Below are 21,220 nucleotides of genomic sequence, written 5' to 3'. Positions count from 1 at the left end.
CAGGCACAGCCTGATTGTGTCCACCAGACCTATCACCCCCAGCGATCTCCCCTCAGTGCCAATAGCCCCAGCAAGACCTGATGAGGGAGCAGATCAGACAAGGAGTCCAACCAGTGGGAATAACTCCAGCCCTCGGGATGCTAAACAGCCCCCTATGACTACAGAGAGCAAGTTTCCATCTCCCAGTAAGAACAACCTTGTAATGGTCACTGATCTTCCAGCCATGCCCATGGGGATCCCCACACGAGAGGGGTTGGGATGGCCAGTGAATCCCCAGCCATGCTCACGGGGTTCCTCCCAGCATGGGAAAGTGCTGAGCACATATTTTGACCACTTCTTCCGGCCACAGAAAGCTCCCCTGGGTTGTGTCTCATCCCTGTGAAATTCAGGATGGACTTGAGGCCCTCCGTTTCTGCCAGGATTAACTTGGCCACATCTGGAATGAGCATGAGATTTCATTTGCAAGTGGTTGGGTCATTTGAGGTTTCACAGTCCTGCCAACACTGAGCTCAACCTGCACCTTGGCAAGGCTTAGGTCAGCACAGCCCCCTGCAAACCTCTCCAACCCACCACCGCACACTTCAAGGGACACATCTGGAAGGTCTCAGGCAGCCAGAATTTATTGAGCAAAGTTCAGTACCAGCCCAAAGAAGGAACCAATCTCTCAGTACAAAAATTGACATATGATCAGTACTAAAATTAACATGACTCCTAGCTGAAGATTAGATATTTTCTACCTTGTTAGTACCTTGTTTGTGGCTCACAAACTCAGCAGGAAGGCTTGATATTCCCAAATAATTATGATTTGTTTGCAGTGGTAAAACCTTTGAGTGGTGCTGTCCCCTCATGTCTCACCTGTGCTCCCCTCCATGTCAAAAGCAGCTGTGCCCCCCAAGAGCCCCTTCATGGGAGGCACATTAGGACAGGGCTCCCAGCAGTCCCAGTTCCCCTGCCTGCAGTGGTCCCACGAGGAGCTGCTGGGGGGTGACACAGCAGACGTGGTCCCAGCTGACCTCCAAGTTTCACAAAAACCCCGGTTGTGCGCTTTGAGAAGAGCTTGGAGAGAATTACTTGAATGTGCCAGTGCTTCCCGTGGAGTGGGGAGGGCCAGGCTTTCTTCCACAGACTGTGCAGTCCCTGAGCACCCACGAGGGACGGGGGGATATTCTCACAGGGCTATCTCACATCCAGGGATTGCCACGCAGGAAATGCTGCAGCCAGGGCAGTGCAGGATGGGAAGGGGGAATGCCAGCACCTCCACCCTTGCTGAGCCACACGCCAGTGATACCCTCCCTACCACAGAGGAACCTGACCAGGCTCTCCTGCACATGTGGTCTGTGAAAAAGAGCCACCAACTGTGCAAACCATCATCTCTAATTCAGCATTTTGATTCCAGCTATTGGCTGTCCATTTGTAGTTACCGGTTAATGCTCTAATGGTGTATCCCAGTGCCACTCACCCTCACTGCGGGGGATTTTCTAGTTACAAGCAGCAGGGATGAGCGCCGGGCACTGGGACAGCTCAGGGGCTCTGATCGGTGGGGTCACACTTCAGCATGACTTTGACCCCCTCGCCCCTCTTGGTGGTCTCAAAGGCCTCCAGAGCCTTCTCCAGGGGAAAACGGTGCGTGACCAAGGGCTTGACGTTGATCCGCTTGGACGCGAGCAGAGCGATGGCCACAGGCCACCTGCAAGGGAAGCAGAGAGCAGGGGATGAGAGCAGCCACTAGTTTGGAGTCCAAGAAAAGAGCATGGAGCAGCCTGGATTTCCTTAGCCCAGGGAAGTTTTGCCTGCAAAGAATTCTCTGGGACGGGAACCTCAAGCGTCTGGCATGGGAGATGTGACAAGCCAGCTGCTCTGGGCTGTTGAGCTCTGAGAGGACAGGCACAGACAGTTGGGAGAGCAAGTGAAATTACAGGGAGCAAGTGAAAATCACAGGAAACTATTACTTTGGAAGCCCTAAATGAAAACCAAAACCACCGTGCTCCGCTCTCCTCCTGCCCGGCCTCTTGCCTGCACACTGACCATGGTGGAGCTCAAACTCATAGACTCAGTGCAGGGAGAGAAAAAGGAAAAGCCTCAGTCAGCTTCCAGCCTCTTCTCTGGCACAGAATCCTTCATTTGGAATGTGTTGCCACTTCATTTAGAGTCACAGAAACACTGGCCTCCAAGATCATCAAGTCCAACCATGAATGGACCAAACTAGAGGAGTGGGGATACAAAGGGATGCAGCAGCTAATCTAGTTCCCACACTGCCTACTTAATGACACTTCTCGTTTTAAGAAGAAGCATGACTACATCCCATAAATCCTACGTGGAGAGCTACAGATTAAGAAAAGATACTTTCTCCATTAGCAAGAAAGTAGAGCTCTGAAGAATTTCAACTTGGAGAAACATCAGCCCCCCCTGCACAAGACTCACGTGTTGCAGTAGCGGAATATCCCACGGATGTCCACCTCCCGCACGGCAGCATTCACAATGGGCACCGTCACCATCTCAGGCCCCAGCCCCACCAGAACCAAGGTCCCACCAGAACGAGTGGCCTGGAGAGCAAACACACAAACAGGTCAAATTTTGCACAACACAGCTGCAGGAGCCTGTGCAGGGTCTGTCAGAAATAAAGCTACCCTTTGTGGCTGCAATGGACTGCCTGGGGCACAGCAGAGAAGCCAGGGAGAAGCAGGATGCTGTCAGGAGTCTGTAAGAGTGAAACACGTGGCAATCAAAGCTAAAAATGCAATCTTTTGAAAATCTCTGAAGGAGTTTGGTAGTAATTTTTGTAGTAATCCAAAATTCCTATTCTGAAAAATGGCTGGCATTTAAGACTCCAAGAAGTTCTTTGGGATTTCAGTGGGAGAGACTTAAAACTAAGAGCCTGATGCTCTACTGGAATTTCTGGTTTTGCAGTTCGTCCCTTTTCCCTCCTGCCCTTTCAGTGTGAAACTCCACATTAACCTTCCCCCCATCTTACTGTCAGGATGTTCATGGCAGCAAAACATCCCGTTCTTAATTGCTTCTTTCATTGCTTCTAGAATTAATTTTCTTGATTATTCTTCTTATTTGGACATAACTTCAGTGGAAGGTGCTGTCCTACTCCCTGAGTTTGGGGATCTTACTGGGGTCTCCTTGGTAAGTGGTTAAGCACCCAAGCATCAAATCAATTATCAATTATCCCCACGCTGATGTTAACACTTTAATTGTCTCTCTTCGTTTACTGAGGAGCAGATTCTCTCCCCACACCAAGCCAACTTAAATTAAGCACTGTGGGAGTGAAATAGCCCATTCACTGAACCATCCCAGAAAAAACCAGACCAACACCATCACTGGTCAGCCTTCGGAACAAGTGGTACTCACATAAATTCCAGCCTGGATACAGGCTTGCACTCCTGTGCACTCCACAGTTATCTCAGGCATGCAGCCAAGCACACTCTCCACTTTGGAGGCCACCTCCTGCGGGGTCTCATTCTTCACCTGAATGGTGAAATCTGCCCCCACCTCCTTGGCTTTTTGCAGGCGAGAGGCAGATAAATCTGTACAAAGAAAACCAAGTCAAGAACTGCAGCATTATGTGAAAGAGGAGGAAGAACCTGAACCCGGCATCAGCTCACGACATGTGTGCACAGGGCAGTGCACAACCAGAAGAGGTGAGGATTCACTCCTTCTTGGCAGGCAGAGAATGATCATAAAATCCTGGAATAGTCTAGGTTGGAAGGGACTTCAAAGCTCCACTCCACTTTGAAGTTCCAATCCCTGCCATGGGCAGGGACACCTTCCATTAGACCAGGGTGCTCCAAGCCTTGTCCGACTTTCAACACTTCTAGGGATGCAGCAGCCACAGCTGCTCTGGGCAACCTGTGCCAGGGCCTCATCAACCTCACAGGGGAAGAATTTTTTCCCAATATCCCATCTAACCGCCCTGTGGCAGCGGGAAGCCATTCCCCCTTGTTCTGTCCTTCCAGGCCCACAATCCAAGTTCCTCTCCATCTCTCTTGGAGCCCCTTTAGGCACTGGAAGGGGCTCTAAGGTCTCCCCGGAGCCTTCTCTTCTCCAGGCTGGACATTCCCAGCTTTCCCAGCCTGGCTCCAGAGCAGAGGGCCTCCAGCCCTCCCCTCTATTATCTTCATTCCCCTGCTTTGGACCTGCTCTAACAGATCCACATCCTTCTTGTGCTGGGGGCTCCAGATGAGGAGGATGATGGTGAGCAATGAGGACAACTTAATGACACAGCAGAAGCCAAAGGCTCCTCAGCTGCAAAAGAGGGTGTGCTTCAAAGAGGCTGGAGCACAAACCCACAGATGAAACCCACACCATGCAGAGCAATGTCTGAATGAAGGAACAGCCACCACCACTAGACTGGGAAGTGTCTTCTAAGACCAACAGCATGTAGATAGCCCAGTCTCTCTTTGGTACTGCCAGAACACTGAGAGTGCATCAGGACACACCAGAAGGCCAAGCTTAACGCCAAAGGGCACTGCAGGGACACCACAAGAAGGAACCACATCAGGAACAGTTGTGGCTAAGCTGTCCTGGCTGCTGTCGTGACACAGCAGAGCAGAGGAACCACAGCACAGACAAAGGCAAAAAGCAGCAGGAGGTCAGGGCAGACAGGACCCCTACTGCAGAGTCAGCTGTGTCCTACCTAAACCTGCCTCTGGCTGTGGCTACGCCACCCAGGGTCTCTCTGGCAATGACTGATGAAGCAGCTTCACTAATTCCCACGGAATCTTCATCCTCTAGTGAGAATGGACTGTACAAAACCCCACTGCACGCACTCAGCGAGTTAGCCTGGGAGAGAGCCTACAATGAGGCAAACCCCCACCACCCTTGTGTCTTTCCTCCTTAGCCGTCCACATTATTTACTCCCACCCTAAAGGACACATCTCAAAGAGCGTAAGCCTGGGGAAAGGTTGCTCTGACCCTGCTCCCTGACAGCCCAGAAAACACCTGGCTATGGACAGCACCGAGAATTCCTTCTAACAGGAGACAACAGGCTTGGAGGATCATTAATGTGGCCATTTCACTTCTAATAGTACGCAATGAGAACACATCACGAGGTCTCTGAGGGCTTCCTCAAGGAACCCTCAGCAGGTGCCTTCAGCTGAGCAAACTGCAGAATGCAATAGCTGTGAACACTGAGTGTGTCTGTGCTGTCACAGACCTGCCCTGCTGTTTACCCTCCTTGTGGCAGCTCTGGAGGCTGCTGAGCATCTCTCAGACAGTTTCTGTCACAGATGAATAAGCAGGCAAGCCCATGAAGAAAAAAGGGAGTGGATCTGGTAATAAGGTGAACCTGAGACACCCCATTAAGATGGGGCAACAAAGCTGGTGATGACAAACATCTGTGAGGGCATGGCTGTACTTCTGTGCTTTGTTCTGAGGGTCCTTGACAGGGCAGTAAATATTGTCTGAAGATGCACGGACCAAGCTGTCCTGCTGGGGCATCCCACATCCCCTAGAAGAAAGCCACCCATTCCTCTCCAGGTACCACTGGTAACCAGACCACCTTTGGAGATAAGGACAGCTGAGAAGAGTGGGATTTCCCAGGAAGGAATCACCTCCTCTCCCTACACTACAGCAGTAGAATACAGGGGTCTGCATGCTGTCACTGGAAAAGATGTAACCACCGAGATTTCCCAGACCCAGAATTGAGGTGTGGTCAGGATCAACCCAGAGGCCCTGGGCTTGAAGACTCAGAAAACAATGCCTGTGCTAGGGGCACACACAGCAAAGAAGAAAACACCCCTATCACCATGGCACAGCCTTCAGAGAAGTCAGAGATGGGGTGGGGTGAAAACATCAAGGGAAAGAGGAGGAGGAGGATAAGGCCAGTTCTCCAAAATGAGCCACTGACTCAGCCGCAGTCCTGGGAGCGAGCCAGGCTAGAGGCTCTACCCTGCCCATCCCACAGCAAAAATGATGGCACTCACTGGCAGGCCAGATGATGGACAAGCCCCCACAGGCAGCTAGAAGGCTTGGGGTGCCAAGTGTGGGCACACCTACCAAGCTGAGCACCCAGGAGAGCTGAGGAGAGCGTTTCAAGAAGGGGTAACAAAGGGTAATAAAATGCAGACAAAAGAGGAAAAGCCAAGGCTGAAAAGAAAGGGCAGCATCACCCCAACATGGAAGCCCCAACATGGGCTCGTTCCTGTGGCTGCAGGAGTCACATCTGTCCCTCCCAAGCTCTGAACATTGGGCTCCAGGCCGTGTGTGGGGTCATGCTTGACCCCAGCTTAGCTGCACTCACAGACCTCCCATGCACCAACTGCAGGGCCAGGGGCTTTTGGAGGCACTTCAAGTGCTATGAAACACTTTTGCCCAGCATGGTTGGTGTCTCCCAAATCTTAGTGTATGGAAAGGAGACCACAGGGGTTCAACAGTCCTCTCAAGTAATGACTAAACCCCCTGTGAAGTTTGGCCTCACAGTACCAGCTCACAGCAGACTCAGCTGAATTCTACCATTTTTAACATCTGCTGAGTCACTAATGTATTTTTCAATTATAAATACATATGTAAAAATATTATATATGTATAATATATAAAATATTATAGACATTCTAGTCTATATTTTATGTCTTTTACATCTTTTATACTTTCTCTCTGGCAGAAATAATCCACAGGCCGTGTCCTAGAATAACAAGGCAGCCAGTGCATTTCAAAGTGGCCACAAAATCACTCTCAGGCAGCAAAAACCCCACATCTTCCCTGTAGCTGGGCTCTGGTTTGCTGACCTGCTCAGGAGAGAAGCTCTGGCTCTAATCAGCACATGGAATGCAGCAGCAATACTGTCAGCCCTGGCCAGGGCTGCAGACATCTCAGTACACCTGAATCATCAGGAAGCACTCAGAGAGGCAGATGATCTGCAGGTCACTGGATTGTTCAGAGCTCCAGACACTTGTGAGTCTTGGGAAGGATCAAGTCCTTTGGACTTTAAAGCCACATGGCGCTTGGGAAATTGGTCAATTAAACAATTAATGGCTTGTCTCTTGCCTCTAGTCAGAAATTTGTTTGCACTTCCCAGCCCCTGGAGCTAATAAAGTTTTGATTACTTCCAATGGAGTTATCAAATTACCCTTAAGCTTCTCATGATGGTTTATGAGCCAGCTTAACAAGGAAATAAATTCTCAGATTCTCTGTGTTGATCTTCTTTCTCAAAGGACTTGAGCTCTGTACAGTTACTCAACTCCCCTGACCTTGAATTCCATGGTTTCTGGAGGCATCAACACTCAGAACTTCAGACACAGATAGAACAAGGAGAATAACTTCCCTTAAGTAGGAATTTTTAAGTGCACCTTCAATGACAGTGCAACACAAGACAGCCCAACATGAACACCTAAACTGCTTTCCTTACTGGGGAGGAAGGCTGATCTTCTCATGTATCTAAGGAGAAAAACAGCTTTTTAGAGCAACAGGAAGGCAGAAGGACAGGAGAAGGTTACCATAAATATCAATCACACCCACTCAGGAGCAGAGTGGAGAAGGACACAGACCTTTTGGATGAATAGATGAAGACCCATGAAACAAATTGATCTTCTCACCCAACTGGAGTTCATTAAATATATCAAACACTCCAGATGAGCCAAAGACAGAAGCTGTAGGAGGTGAGTTCTCACGAAAAACCTTTTCTAAATATTTTATACCTGTGAGAAGCTTGTCAAAACAAACACTAACTTTTAAAGCCGTAAGTGCTGCACAAAGCTCCTCACAGACACATGATAAAACAGAGGGCAATAAATTCAAATAATCTGGTACAAGATTAGCAAAGTACAAGAGGGCCTCTGTGGGCAGACAGGCACCTCACAGGTGTTGGTTCCTAAAGCCAAAACAAAAAGCAGCTCCTTGAGACAGACAGCAAAATCTCCAGCAGCAAGAAGCAAACCAAACCCATTCCTCAGCTCGTGTCCTGCACAAATCCTTGGCTTGGGACAGCACCTTCATGGGTGTCTTTGAGCACCTCAGCCAAACTCCTCTCACGTGGAAGAGACATCCATAAGTCAGAATCAGTAGCTAGGCTAGCACATAAAGATAAGAAAGGGTAATCCAAGCTTGCTGATCCTACAAACCAAGCAACAGGAACCTCCTGTGGCACACGACAGCCAGCTCATCTTGCCAGAGGTCCCCATCAGCAGCAGCTCCTGGTACTAGGGGGAAGACACACCCAGGCTGGAGCAGGAATGAGGGGCAGGCTGAGCCAGCTGCCTCAGCCCCACCACCAAGCCCCAGCTCATCAAGCCTTCCCCACCCAGGCCACCCCCAGCCCCTGCACCAGCCCAGCTGGGCACAGGCTCCTCGTGCGTGATTCAGGAAGCAGAGTTGTTTTTCCTGCTACAGCAAACATCATCCTCAAATGACAACAGTTCACAAAATCTGAGGTGTGGACCAACCACGTCCATCAAGAACACATACCTGCAGGGTGAGGCTGGCACAGCTAAAAATGCCCTGGACTTGACAGCAAAAGGATTAAGGGAGGAGAAGGCAGTAATGTGCCTTGTATTTTGACCTGAGCTACTACTGAAGTCCATGTTTCTGTGAGGGCAAGAGGGTGGGACCTGAATTTTATCTTGCGATCCAAAGATGGAAACACAGTAATGGAAAGGTCAAAAATATACTGGCTCGGTATGGGGGGTGAGTAACAGCCTTCTGAAAGGTCCAGACCCTTTAGGGCTTTGACATAAAAACTGCAGCAATCTGTGCTCAGTGTCCAGTGGCACCTCCAATTGCTCCTCCTGGCCATCTCCACTCAGAAAGATTGAAGAGTCATAGCGGGAGCTGGAAGCACCATTTCCAGACCTTGTTCAAGCCCCAGGTGGAAATTTCAACCAAAGAACATCCTGAGGTTACTCCAGCTCTCCATCCTTCTGGGCAAGCTACAGAGAGAGGGGGCCAGAACCTTGGAGGAGAGCTAGGAGGAGCTGGGCTAGGTTAGCATGGCAAAAAAAGGCGGGGGAGTGGAATGGCAGTCTCAACAACCTGAAGGGCAGCTGCAAAGGTGATGAAGACTCATTTCAGTTCTTGCATCAAGGGGAAATCTCCATAAATGACGGTTTGTGAGTGGACCCTAGAAAAAGCTTTATCATTAAGAGATGAAAACCTGGAAAAGGTATCTAAAAAATGGGATCTCTTTCCTCATAGGTTTTCCCAACACAGCTGGATGAAGACATTCCTGCAAGCAGCAGCTCAGCTAGAAACATCCAGGATACAGTTATGCAAGGAACACCCATTTCTGAAATGCAGAGACCCTGAAAAGGCCATTTCAGTCACTGTGGATAACCAGCGAAAAATGAACCCCCAGCAGGAGCAGAGGGAAGGACAGAGAAAGACAAGTGAAGAAGCACAGTGTGGCTGCACACAGAAAGTATGTGCAAACACTGTCTGGACCACCACCCAGCACTACCAGAGATAAAAATAACCTGCTAAGGTCAAACCTCCCTGAAAGGGTGGCCAGGTACTGGAACAGGCTGTCCAGGGAAGTGGTGGAATCACTGTCCCTGGAACTGTTTAAAAAACATGTGGATGAGGCACTTTTGGACATGGTTGGGCCTGGCAGTTAATGGTTGGACTCGATGATCTAAGAGGTTTTTTCCAACCTTAATGATTTTGTGATTCTGTATGGTGGGAAACAGGCACACACTGAAAGGGCTAAAAGGACTTACCTGAAACTACCACGGCTGCTGCTCCCATCATCTTAGCAACAATCACATTAACGAGGCCGATTGGTCCTGGGTACAAAAGGGGAGAAAGAGAAAGTGAACCACTGCCAGGCAGCACCAGCCCAACCTCTGAACATGCCCAGAGTTCAGCGTGTTCCTGGCCAAAGGAGGCTTTGGCAGCCCCAAGGTCCCCCTCATCACGCCTGTGGCTCTGCTATGACCCACCCTTAGAGCAGAAGCCAGAAGCAGAGCCTGAGCCTGCCCATCCCCTCCCAGCAGGCAGGGAACCCAAGGACTGACTGTGATCACCGTACCAGAGCCAGACACAAAGACTTTGCTTCCCAGAGTGACTCCTGCTCTTTTGCAGGCATGGATTCCCACCGAGAGGGGCTCGATAAGGGCTCCTTCCTCAAAGGTGACATTATCTGGAAGCCTGCAAGAATGGGACACAAGGAACAGTCACCAGTGTAGTTCATGATGGCGATGAGGAAAGCCATGACACTCAAAGACCAAACATGGGTGTAAAACACAGTGGCAAAACACATTGTCACCTGAGGTCAGAGAAATATGCTGGAATACACTGCAAGAGGTTCCATTGCTTCTTTCCCTCCTCTGAAGCCGCATCAAGTACACGTGAACCATTTATCAGTGAGGTTTGCCCAAGCACCACACCTGGCGACCCACAAACTTCCCCACATCAACTCTCCAGTACTTGGCGAGTCAACAAGGACTCCTCTGCCACTCATTCCCTTTGGAATAACCCCCCCAGCTGCATATGTACCACCCCAAAGCTGCCCTACGGCTCACTCACCAGTGAGCTCCCAGACCCCCCAACAGGGTTGAATCAGCTTCTAGAAAACATCCTGCTGCCAAAGGTGATGCCACCAGGAAAAGGCAGCCAGATCCAGGTGTCCCTGGAACACCCAGGATCACCTTCCCTGATGCACCAAGGGTTTTAACAAGTGGACTGGTCCCAGCATGCACCCTCCCAGCAGTCGGGGGCAAACTGCAGCAGTGGGTATCAAACAACCTTTTGGGCAAATGCAGCCAACATAAGTGATGGAAAAAAGCAGAGGAAGTGAAACCCTTCTGAACTGCTGAAAGAAAGAAATCTCAGCCCCAGCAAGCCACCAGTGTGGGTTCTCACATAGCTCTGGGAGCTTTGCCTGCCAGGAGGGTCTTTGTGACAGCACTGGGAAGCTCGAGGTCAGATCTCAGGCCAATGTGAAGCCAAAGAAATGGAAACTATATCCCTTATTCCAAGAGGCTTTAAAGGTCTGACTCCAAGAGTTCCATGGTCACAGAGTCACGTTTGCTACTGCTGGGTTTGGACCCTGCCCTGTCAATGGGGAGGGCAGATTCACAGCACGATCCCACCTCCATCAAGTTACTCACAGTCCGTCCACCAGCAGGACACACAGTAACTGCCCAAATGTACAAAAGCTCATTGAGCTCAGCCATCATCTGTTTTTAGCTAATCTGTGCTGGCACATTGACTGCATGCCAGGGAATCTGCTCTGTATGAGCACGACACAGCACTGCCAATCTGAAACTGGGAGCACCAGGTCCAGGTTTTGTACCCCAAAGAAATGAAATTATACGAAAAGAGAAGAGAAGAGAAGAGAAGAGAAGAGAAGAGAAGAGAAGAGAAGAGAAGAGAAGAGAAGAGAAGAGAAGTCAAAGTAAAATTTGCTCAAATTGGAGAAAAAAATTGAAAGCTTGGAAGAAGCCAGCTATAAACCAACCGCTTCCCCTCAAGCAGAAATTTGTGATGTTGTCAGAAAATGTTATTTTGATACACAGGAAATCAATGACAGTGGGTCTGGAGAGCGACATGCTAATCCCATCCAGACCAGCACCTCATCCTGACAGCAGCTGCTTGGTATCTGCTTTGAAAGCTTCCTGCCTGAGGACTCTCAGGAGAAGAGCAGTCAAGTGCCTCCTTCCGACTGACGCGATCCTGAATGCTTTCCGTGCAGACACCAAAGATCAATCCCTGCTCATGGAAGTAGCAGCTCCATACACACTGAAAAAGAACAAGCTCCACACGTAGAGCAGCCTCAGGGGGACACTACTTGGGCTATTTTTAACTCCTTGTTAAAGGCACTTAAGTGGGTATAACGTCGTACAAGTTTTTCCAGGTCTTTGGAGTATTTGAGGCCCTGGCACAGGTTACCCAGAGAAGTTGTGGCTGCCTCATCCCTGGAAGTGTTCAAGGTCAGGATGAATGGGGCCTGGAGCAACCCGGTTTAGTAAAAGGTATCCCTGCCCACGGTAGGGGGTGAAATGAAGAGCTTTAAGGTCCCTTCCGAACTGAACCCTTTTGGGATTCTATGATTTGCCAGAGTTTTTAATCACAGATTGTCTCTAAGCAAACGTGCCAGTGCTGCCATAATTCATAACTATTCAAGTTCGCTGAACTGGACATGAAAACAGATTGTTTTGTAATGCTGGTAGCTTAGTGGAGACACTCAGAGACAAATGAAAAAACAGCTCAGCTTTCTGTTCCTGCTCTGCTCAAAGTGGGATGACTGTTTCAAAAAACAGAGCGAGACGTCAGCAGTCACCCTGGTGTTTCCTGAAAAGCAGCACCAAAACTCATCTCAAAGAACCAGAAAAAGACCTTTAGGCACCAGCCTAGGAAGGCAAGGATATGAAAAGAGACAGGAAAGAAACCAAGAGCAGGGAGCAAATGGGAAGAGGAAAATAATTAAAGGGTAAGCCAGTAGTGACATCCCAGGAGGCACGCAAGAAATGTTTACGTCTGGCACTGGAGGGGATAAACAGCCTGCCTGACAAACCCTTTGCAAAGTGGCTGCCATCCAAGCTTAGGCATGTTATTTATGGATCAGAAAGCAATAGAACCTGTTGGGATCACACAAAGAGCATTCCAAAGGGCCAAGAGGTGACTGCTGCAGCTAATCTCCCCCCAGGGAGTGTATATTTCTCCGTGGAGAATGTGTATATTTCTCTCATGGACTGACTTGTAGCAGTAGCTGGCACTGTGCTTGTAGTAGCGGCACAGGTTCCCGTCGTCGGGGGGCGTCGCGCAGAAGAAGATGGTCGGGGACAGGTTGTAGCGCCCGGATTTGCAGAACTCATCCATCTCCCTTGGGACGCCCGGCTCGATGGCCACACGGTCGCCTGCCGGGATGAAAGCAGATGGAGTGGGTCAGGGACGGGGTGGCACACAAGTAGGAGCAGCACCAAAAAGCACAGAAATGCCAGCGCCATACAGGCAGGAGCGATGTGAGGGAGGTCCTGCTGCTCACACCAGGCCGGCTCCCAACGCTCCCTGCACAGCAGCCTCTTCACCAACACCTTCCCAGGTACTTGGAAAGAGATGGTGTTTCGGAGGCACAGATGGAAGCTCAGCCCCACACACACCTTCCTCCAGCTTCCTTGCAGCCAACCTCAGCAGATGAAGGGGAAATCCCCAGGCAATCACACTGTGACCAGATATTTTGCTGAATCTGTAGAAGAGGAAATACTGAGGATGGAGCAGGTGAGCTCGGCTAGCTACCACACTGCCAGCTGGAAAGGGCTGTTCCTTGGGAATCATAGAATCATGGAAGAATTTGTGTTGGAAGGGACATTAAAGCTCAGCTTGTTCCACTCCTTGCCGTGGGTAGGGACCTTCCACTATCCCAGGTTGCTCCAAGCCCTGTCCAACTCAGCCTTGAACACTTCCAGGGATGGGGCAGCCACAGCTTCTCTGGGCAGCCTGTGCCAGGGCCTCACCACCCTCACAGGGAAGGAAGCTTAAGGTGCATAACACCCAGAAGCCTGGCAAGATTTATCCAGCAACAGAGACAGCTTGGTGCAACAACAGAGTAGCCCAGGGTGCTGAAAGGACACATGCTGCAGGACAAAGAGCCATTATTTAATTGCAGTCACAAAGCAAGATGGACCACAGAAAACAGTGTGAGCACAGCACAACTTGCAAGTACACAAGGGACACAAAGCCTCACATTTATTTGGCAGAGGAGTCAGAGCCAAACTCTGAGCAAAGCTCTCCACCAACAGGCTTTCAGGCAGACATGGGGATAAGCAGGATGGAAGTAAGAGCCATCTAGGCCACTGCATCCCCTCTGAGCTGGCCTACAACAGGTGTCTGACAGGACAGAGGCAGGACAAGCACACACTGAATAATCTCCCAGCCTCACATTATACGCAGCTGTGAGGCCTCCCAAGGTGCAAGTGGTTTGTTTATATTTAGTAGCACTCAACAACTTCTCCTCCTTCCACCACGTAAACTACATGGTCTGCTACATCTCAGGCGAATGCTGCACCTCACTGTGCCTTGTTCTGGTGCTGGAGCAACCAGAAAATGGGCAACCTGTTCTTCCAGCCCTCCACGAGTCCTCACATCCTTGAGTTGTCTCTCTAGCTCCCAGCTCGAGTTCCTGACTTGGACACTTGTCAGAGATGCTGCTCCACATCTCGTTATCTCCTTGTCCTCCTCTGAACCCTCCTCCCTTGTTTTACATGCTTTTGGAAAGGAGGAGACCAGAACTACATGCAGAGTTCCAGATGTGCACTGACATCCTCTGAGTCTCTGTCCCCTTCCCAACAGTGATTTGCATTTTCCTTGCTGTGGAGCCAATGCTGCTATGCACAGTGTCAGAGCCAAAGGTTTCACCCTTCGGCAGTGATGGTCAGCACAGCGTTTCAGAGATGAAGCTGGTTTTGTTTGTTCTGTTGTGGATATCGCTCTGTGTTTGCCTGCATTGAATCTCACCTGCATCTCACTGGCACCTCTCGGGTGTCTCTGTAACTCTTGCTGGCTCTCTCCCACATCCTCTCTACCTTGCCTAAGATGCCCTCATCAGCAAACTTGGAACAATTCCCTGCTCAGTCTATTTTCTAGGATATTCATGAGCACAGCAAGCTGTGGAGGTCCCACCACAAGGCCTGGAGCAGCTGCTCCAGTGACCTCTGCACTGCAGGAGGCTGTTTACTCCCTCAAGAACACACACAGAGAAGAGACACTCACAGCAGGTTGTTGGCAAGAGCTACAGATGTGGTTTCTGAAGCTTTATCAAGCTTCCTTAAAAAGCACCTTGTACCACCATACACTCTGCTCTGCAATAAAATACAGCCAGGCCAACTCAACATATCCCAGGATAAGCCCACCTATGGAATAGCAGTGGCCAAGATGGGTGACTAATTGCAGTGCAGTGACACTTTTTGAAGGAGGTCACATTGTGAATTCAGAACTTCAGATAAATGTGCTTGACAGAAAAAAACACAGCCTGTTATCGACACATTCTCAGAACTGATTAGGAGGAAAACAAACAAATGGGTTTGGTTCCAGATACCTGGTTTCAGATGAGTCACCCCAGAGCCCACTTTTATGACAGTCCCGGAAGCTTCATGTCCCAGCACCATGGGATCCTTGACAACAAAATCCCCAATTCGACCGTGCTGCCAGTAGTGAACGTCGGAGCCACAAATCCCAACGGAATGCATGCGCAGGAGGACCTCTGCCAGAAAAGGAGGGAAGGTTCCTTGTAGAAAAACTGATCTTCTTAGGAACTGCAAGAGCAACACATGAGCTGTCCCTGGGCCCCAGAGCAAAGGCCAAGCCAGTATTGACACATCCAAATTCACCAGCATCCAATCAACACACCAGAACTGTGTGTGCACACGTTACAAGAGTGGCACGCTCGTGAGCTGCCTGCTGAAATACAAAACTATGCAATGATTCACAAAGCAAGAAGGCTTAAAACAAGGTAAGACAAAAGCTGATGTCAATAAAATTATAGTCAACAAAGAAATTCAATTTAAGAGGAACGTTATTATTGCTGGAGCAGGAATAAAATAGCAAGTCCATTTAATTTTTCCTTCTCCCAAAGCTACGGTTTCAGCCCTGGAGAGTTAGAGAATCAAATTTCTATCAGCCCATATGTCCATCCTATTAATGTTTAGTCCTGCATAAGATCATCTGACATGTCCCAAGAGCCATTTACTGTGACACACACGAACTGATGGAGCAGGAAGCAAAAAAAAAGCCAGATAAATGGGTTATCTGTGACTGCTCCAGCTCTTTTTTTTTCATCTGGAAAAGCAGCATTATCTGTTTCAGCCATGCAATTGTTTTTTGGTTAACTTTGTACTTCCTCTGAAGTATCTTATATTATCAAGGAGCAACAAAAGAGAATGAGAAAACAAAGAGAGGAGTAAAGAAAGCAGCCAGAATCAATCATCTGTAGACCTACCATTGGGACCTGGTTCTGGGATTGGACGGTTTTCCTAGGGACAAAAGGAAAAATAAAAAGAATTAAGCTGCTTGTTCATAACCCTGAGAATATCTGTGGAAACTTAGCTCTGGTTAGCTCGAGTAAATCCATAAGCAGACAAGGTTTTTGGTTGTGTCTGCTCCGTAAGACACAGCTGTGCCACGCAGAGCCTGCTCCTAAGCTCCCCTCATTTTCCGTGCTCTGTGGAATAACACAGGGAGCTGCAGGAGTAAGCACACTGCCAGCTTGTAAATCCACTCTCCAAATTATTTTGCAGTAAATTACCTTTTCCTGCCCAGACGAGATACATACTAAATTTCCCCGCACTGGAGCAGCCCCAAGTTTCAGCTGAATCCTTCACCCATCCCACTGGCTGACAAAAAAAAAAATCACCTTCTGTAACAAGGAAGATTCTGAACCACCTGTTCTACAAAGCCTTAATATTACAGTGCTTGTATTATTATTTTAAATAATACTTATCTTTTTTACTACATAATCATAGAATAACAGAATCACAGAAAGGTTTGGGCTGGAAAGGACCTTAAAACTCATCTCATTCCACACCCTGCCATGGGCAGGGATACCTTGCACTAGACCAAGTTGCTCCAAGCCACACCCTTGAACACTTCCTGGGATGGGGCAGCCACAGCTTTTCTGGGCAACCTGTGCCAGGCCTCACCAACCTGTGCCAGTAATATGTAATTCATATATAATAGTTATACATAATAATTTTTATATAATATATACATAATTATTTATATTATGTATATAATGTCTACATTCACATTCTCTTGTAATTGCCATGGCACCTCTTTATGGGATGAATGATGAAACCAGAGTTAGAAAAATGGCCCATATTACCCTGCCACCCAAAAGGTCTGCAGGGCTTTTGCCTTCACTTGGCTCCCTCAGCTGCCTCAAACGCCAAAGGAATAATTGTGCTGGATTTTACAACGTCAGGACAATACAGTAGCCACCCTGAGGATCATGTCTCTAAGAAAATCCCCTCCAGAATAGTGTTAACAGTAAACCCTTAAAAATTCATTTGCTGCTCAAACTTTGAGGAGTACTGTTTTGCATTTTGACTGTTTAAATCCCTGCATATTCCTCAACTCCTCTTTTGTACTTCACCATTCTAAACATCATGGAAAGAAAAACTCCGGAAACATGTTCCAATATGACTCAACTAACTGAAATTTCCCATGTTCCAACCTGTATCAGCAATTTTTCTGTGTGGGGGGTTTGTTTTGTTACACTGAGAACACAGCCCAGAGCATTATTTCTAAAAGACGTCAATCTGGAGGTAACCTATTTTATAGAAAATGCAATAAGCACAGCATCTGATGACACACCAGAGGTACAGACCACCTCAGACTGAGCAGAAAGTCCACAGGGAGAGATAAAGCCAACTTCTAGCTGAAAAGCTGAAAATGTGTGTGTGAAAAAAAACCCAAATCCACTTTTTTGTTTGTTTGTTTTTCTTTTTTTTTCCTAGCAATAACAACTGTGCCTAAAAAACCTAGACATCTTGGTGGGAAGTGAATTCTCCAGCCTGATTTGGAGAAAATAGGAGTGACCAAAAGTGGAGAACACCAAAGACACAAATTCTTCTTGCTGTCTGTGGTTCACTGAGAAGTTCAGAAACGGTGACCAGTAAAGTAAACACAGTGAACATTTTCTATGAAAGGAGACACAGAAAGAGAGGCCATGGTACAAGTATAAAACCAATAAATCCTCAATGGGCAGCAAAGGGGAGCCTGTGCAACTACCTAAGCACAAGAGGAGAGTCAACAAAAACAAAGCATTGTCACACAGCACGGGGATCACAGCAACTCTGCCCATGGGAAACATGTCCAAAAATCAAGAAAGGTGTGGGAATTACAGGAAGATGGTGTCACCCAGCTTTGGGTATCAATAACAGATAACAACCTCAGAGCTCACTGCTGAGACTACTCCTCTGACCAGTGGGTCAATACAGCAAGCACCATCCACATGGTGGAAGGAAACTTCAGGGAAGCCCAGGAGGATCACACAAAGCGCTGCCAGTGAGGCAGAAGGGCACTGGTGACCGGCTCCAGCAGTACAAATATCCAAAGAAAACTCACATGTCTGGGTATAAGTTCAGAGACCAGCAACACAGATGTGATGGAGCTGGTGTCCACCTTCACAGGTCTCAGACACCTTTCTTAAATCACAGGGGTTTGGAAACATGTTCTTGAACTAGAGGGACCACCTCGGTCCTCAAGCCATTCTGATTTCTTTTGGTAGTCAGGCTGCATGCGATTGCAGGGCAAGCGCAGTCAAAGGTGCCTGGCAGTCACCTGGAAACCACCAGGAACCACCTACACGGCACAGCTCAGGCTTTGGCACGTGTTGCTTTAGCTGGGCAGAAATGGTAAAAAATCAACTGCTTCCCTGGTAATCATTCCCTAAACATGGCATGCATCCAAAGTCTGTGTGCTCCCGAGAGCCCTCCTGCCAGGACTCTTGTGCACAGAAAGCTGCCTGCCAATGTCTGCCCATGGAAATCTTCCTTCCCCCCTTTGGCACTCGCCAAACTGGAAAACACGGCTCTCCAGCAGCACCATAGTGATTCAGCACCCAGAAAGTGCCAAGCATTAGCAGCCACAGAAGCAGAGTGAGCCTAAAGCACTGAAAAAGTACAAAATAAAAGCTCCTCCCCGTCCAGGAGGGTTCTCCAGCACCTGCTCCCCCTAAACCCTCTCTCCTGCTGTCCACCTGGGCTGTGACAGCCCAAAGAAGCAACGACCACCCTGCACCCTGCTCGGGCCTATCTCAGCTGTGAGAATAGCCAACTGCAGGGAGGGGTGAGGAGTTTTCTGGCGATTCAGGGATAAAAGGCTCTCCATCCAGAGTTGGCACATAATCTCAATATTATCTCCTCCCGTGTCCCCTAAGAGCATTCTGCAGCTGAAACCTTTCCAAGACTGGAAAATGAGAAAATATACATGATAGGACATGCAAAGTTGCCAGAACCAGCTAAAAATAGACCATGCTTCTGACACTGTTGCATCCTTCCACTTACTTGAATGAGTGCATCTATGAATTTATTTCTCTCGCAAAAATATTGCACCTCCCAAGGCATAGGAGGGAAGGTGCTTTTTTTTTTTTTTTTTTTTTTTTTTCCCCTCCCTGTCCAGCTTATTTTATTCCCCGTAACGCTGTGAAGAGCCCGAAGCGTCTCCTCATCCCACTGAGGGAACAGGAGGGCCCAGCCACGGGACACCCCCGAATTTGTGTCCCCGCGGCCCCAGGTCACCCCGCTGCCATGGGGGCAGGCGGCCCGTTCCCGCCGGCAGCTGGGGCCGGTTCACGCTCACCGGAACCCGCAGGAACCGGCAGGAACCGGCAGGATCCGGGGGTGCCGGACACCCCCGGTGCGGCGGGCTCAGCCCCCGGCCCGCGGGAGCCGCTCCCGCCCCGCCGCCCCCGCCCGGCCCCGGCTCCTCCCGCCCGTACCAGGCGCAGGTCCCCGGCTCGGTGAACCACCACGGCCACGTTCTGCCCCGGCGCCGCCATGGCTCAGCTCGGCGCGGCCGCGGGTTCAAGGTCTGCTGCTGAGGGGGGGCCGCCCGTGCTCCGGCCCCCGCCCGCCCCCCGGGCCCGGCACCGCCCCCGGCACCGAGCGGCCACGGCGGCTCCGGCCCCGACCCCAGCGCCGGGCCCCGCTCCAGCTCCGGGCCCTCCTCCGGGCCCAGAGCCCCCCTCTTCAGCTGCAGGCCCCAGCTCCAGCTCCAGTGCCTGCTCCCCAGCCCTGGCTCCCGACCGAGTCCCAGCCTCCCCCTTCCTGGCTCCAGGTCCCGGCTCCAGCTCCAATTCCAGCCCCAGCTTCAGCCCCTGCTCCAGTTCCAGTCCCAGCCCTGCTTCAGGTGCGGCTCCAGCCCCGACCCCGTTTCCATCCCCACGTACTGCTTCCAGGCCCAGTCCCTGCCTCAGCTCCAGCTCCAGGCTGTGCTGGTCACAACGCTGCACCCTGCACTTAATGATTAAAATTCAGTTAAATGTGGTCTGTGGGCTTGCCTGGACATGACACTATTGGAATGTGGTTATCTCAGATGCAGAATTAGCTTGTTGGGGGAAAAAAAGAATAAATGGAGACGAGGGATGCTGGGTTTTGGGGAAAAGAGGTTTTCTGCTCAAATGGAGTTGACAAACATCTCAAATAGAATATCCCCTCCAGCGTCATTGAATCATGGAATATCCTGGGTTTAAGGCACCCAGAAGGATCGTTGAGCCCAAGTCCTGTCCCTGCACAGGACGTCCCGACAGTCCCACACAGTGCCTGAGAGCATTGTCCAAACACTCCTGGAACTCTGGCAGCCTTGGGGCTGTGACCATTCCCTGGGGAGCCTGTTCAGTGCCCAACCACCCTCTGAGGACATCGTATCAAACCTAACCATCCCCTGACACAGCTCCAGCTGTTCCCTCGGGTCCTGTCATAGGTCACCAGAGGGAAGAGCATTCTAAGAACATTCTGTAGCTGAAAGCTTTCCAAGCTTGACTTCCTTGGAAAAATAGAAAATATACAAGATTTATAATGTAAAATTGCCAGAACAAGCTAAAAATGGCTTGTGTTTCTAATATTTGTCCTCCTCCTCGCATGAATAGATATATTTATGAATTTAGTTTCCCTAAAAATGTTTCACCTCCCAGGCACATGAAGACTGATGCACTTTTTTTTCTGCTTTCGGGGTAATTTCCTGGAATATCTATTGGAGTCAGAGTCAGCATCATCGCTATGGTAACTCTGAGGGCAGGGGAACAAGTTCATGGGAAGCTCTGACAAAACACCTTAGTCTTCACACAACAACATAATTCCTGCCACATCCATAGAAGAAGGAATATTTGCATTCTATGGGAAGGTGGGGAACAGCTCTTTCTTCTGGCATATGTTTGTTTTCTCAAGGCACCTGCTTGTGCCTTTTCTTTTTAGGGTGTATTTGCCTCCAGATTTCACTTGCCACTCTAATTATCTGCATGGGACTCATTGTGAAATCCTGCAGCTCTACCAGCACAGCACATCCTGATGCCTGGGCTCCCTAAATCTGAAAAAAAATGCTGGAGGCATGGACTGGGAGCTTCACTGGGAAACTCAGTGCTCTTGCCATGATATCATTCTTTGGGTTCCCGTGTCAGTTCCTTGCCAGCCTTTGGGCAAAAAGTGATTTTTTGTTGGGTCAGGGAAACTGGTTCCTTCTGCTCTCCTGCTTCTCCCTGCCATGACTGTCAGCACTTTATCTTCAGTTTTCTTCCCTCCCATCTCTTTCCCACTTCCCTTCTGAATCAGATTCACTTCACACTTCCATGTTT

At 49.4% G+C, this 21,220-nt stretch overlaps 1 protein-coding gene across 1 annotated transcript; it reads right to left on the bottom strand.

Moving 5' to 3' along the window:
• Positions 1-597: 597 nt before the first annotated feature.
• On the bottom strand, positions 598-19,492 carry SORD (sorbitol dehydrogenase). Its single transcript, XM_040077151.2, has 9 exons — positions 19,370-19,492; positions 15,869-15,902; positions 14,969-15,133; positions 12,632-12,791; positions 9,962-10,080; positions 9,651-9,716; positions 3,355-3,530; positions 2,422-2,543; positions 598-1,687 (listed from the first exon to the last, which is right to left on the bottom strand). The coding sequence occupies exons 1-9, from the start codon at positions 19,427-19,429 to the stop codon at positions 1,522-1,524; spliced, it is 1,068 nt and encodes a 355-aa protein (XP_039933085.1). The 5' UTR covers positions 19,430-19,492; the 3' UTR covers positions 598-1,521.
• Between the last annotated feature and the right edge of the window lie 1,728 nt (positions 19,493-21,220).

This window comes from Hirundo rustica, chromosome 13 (genome assembly GCF_015227805.2).
Source record: "Hirundo rustica isolate bHirRus1 chromosome 13, bHirRus1.pri.v3, whole genome shotgun sequence".
NCBI classification, from domain to species: domain Eukaryota; kingdom Metazoa; phylum Chordata; class Aves; order Passeriformes; family Hirundinidae; genus Hirundo; species Hirundo rustica.
This window is presented reverse-complemented; position numbering and strand designations above follow the sequence as displayed.

Bases quoted from the DNA above. Each gene is read 5' to 3' on its own strand.
- SORD (XM_040077151.2), bottom strand. From the start codon at position 19,429: ATGGCGGCGCCGGGGCAGAACGTGGCCGTGGTGGTTCACCGAGCCGGG. The intron at 15,903-19,369 runs GTACGGGCGGGA...TTTTGTCCCTAG, and splicing joins GAGCCGGGGACCTGCGCCTG to GAAAACCGTCCAATCCCAGA. The intron at 15,134-15,868 runs GTAGGTCTACAG...CTTTTCTGGCAG, and splicing joins CCCAGAACCAGGTCCCAATG to AGGTCCTCCTGCGCATGCAT.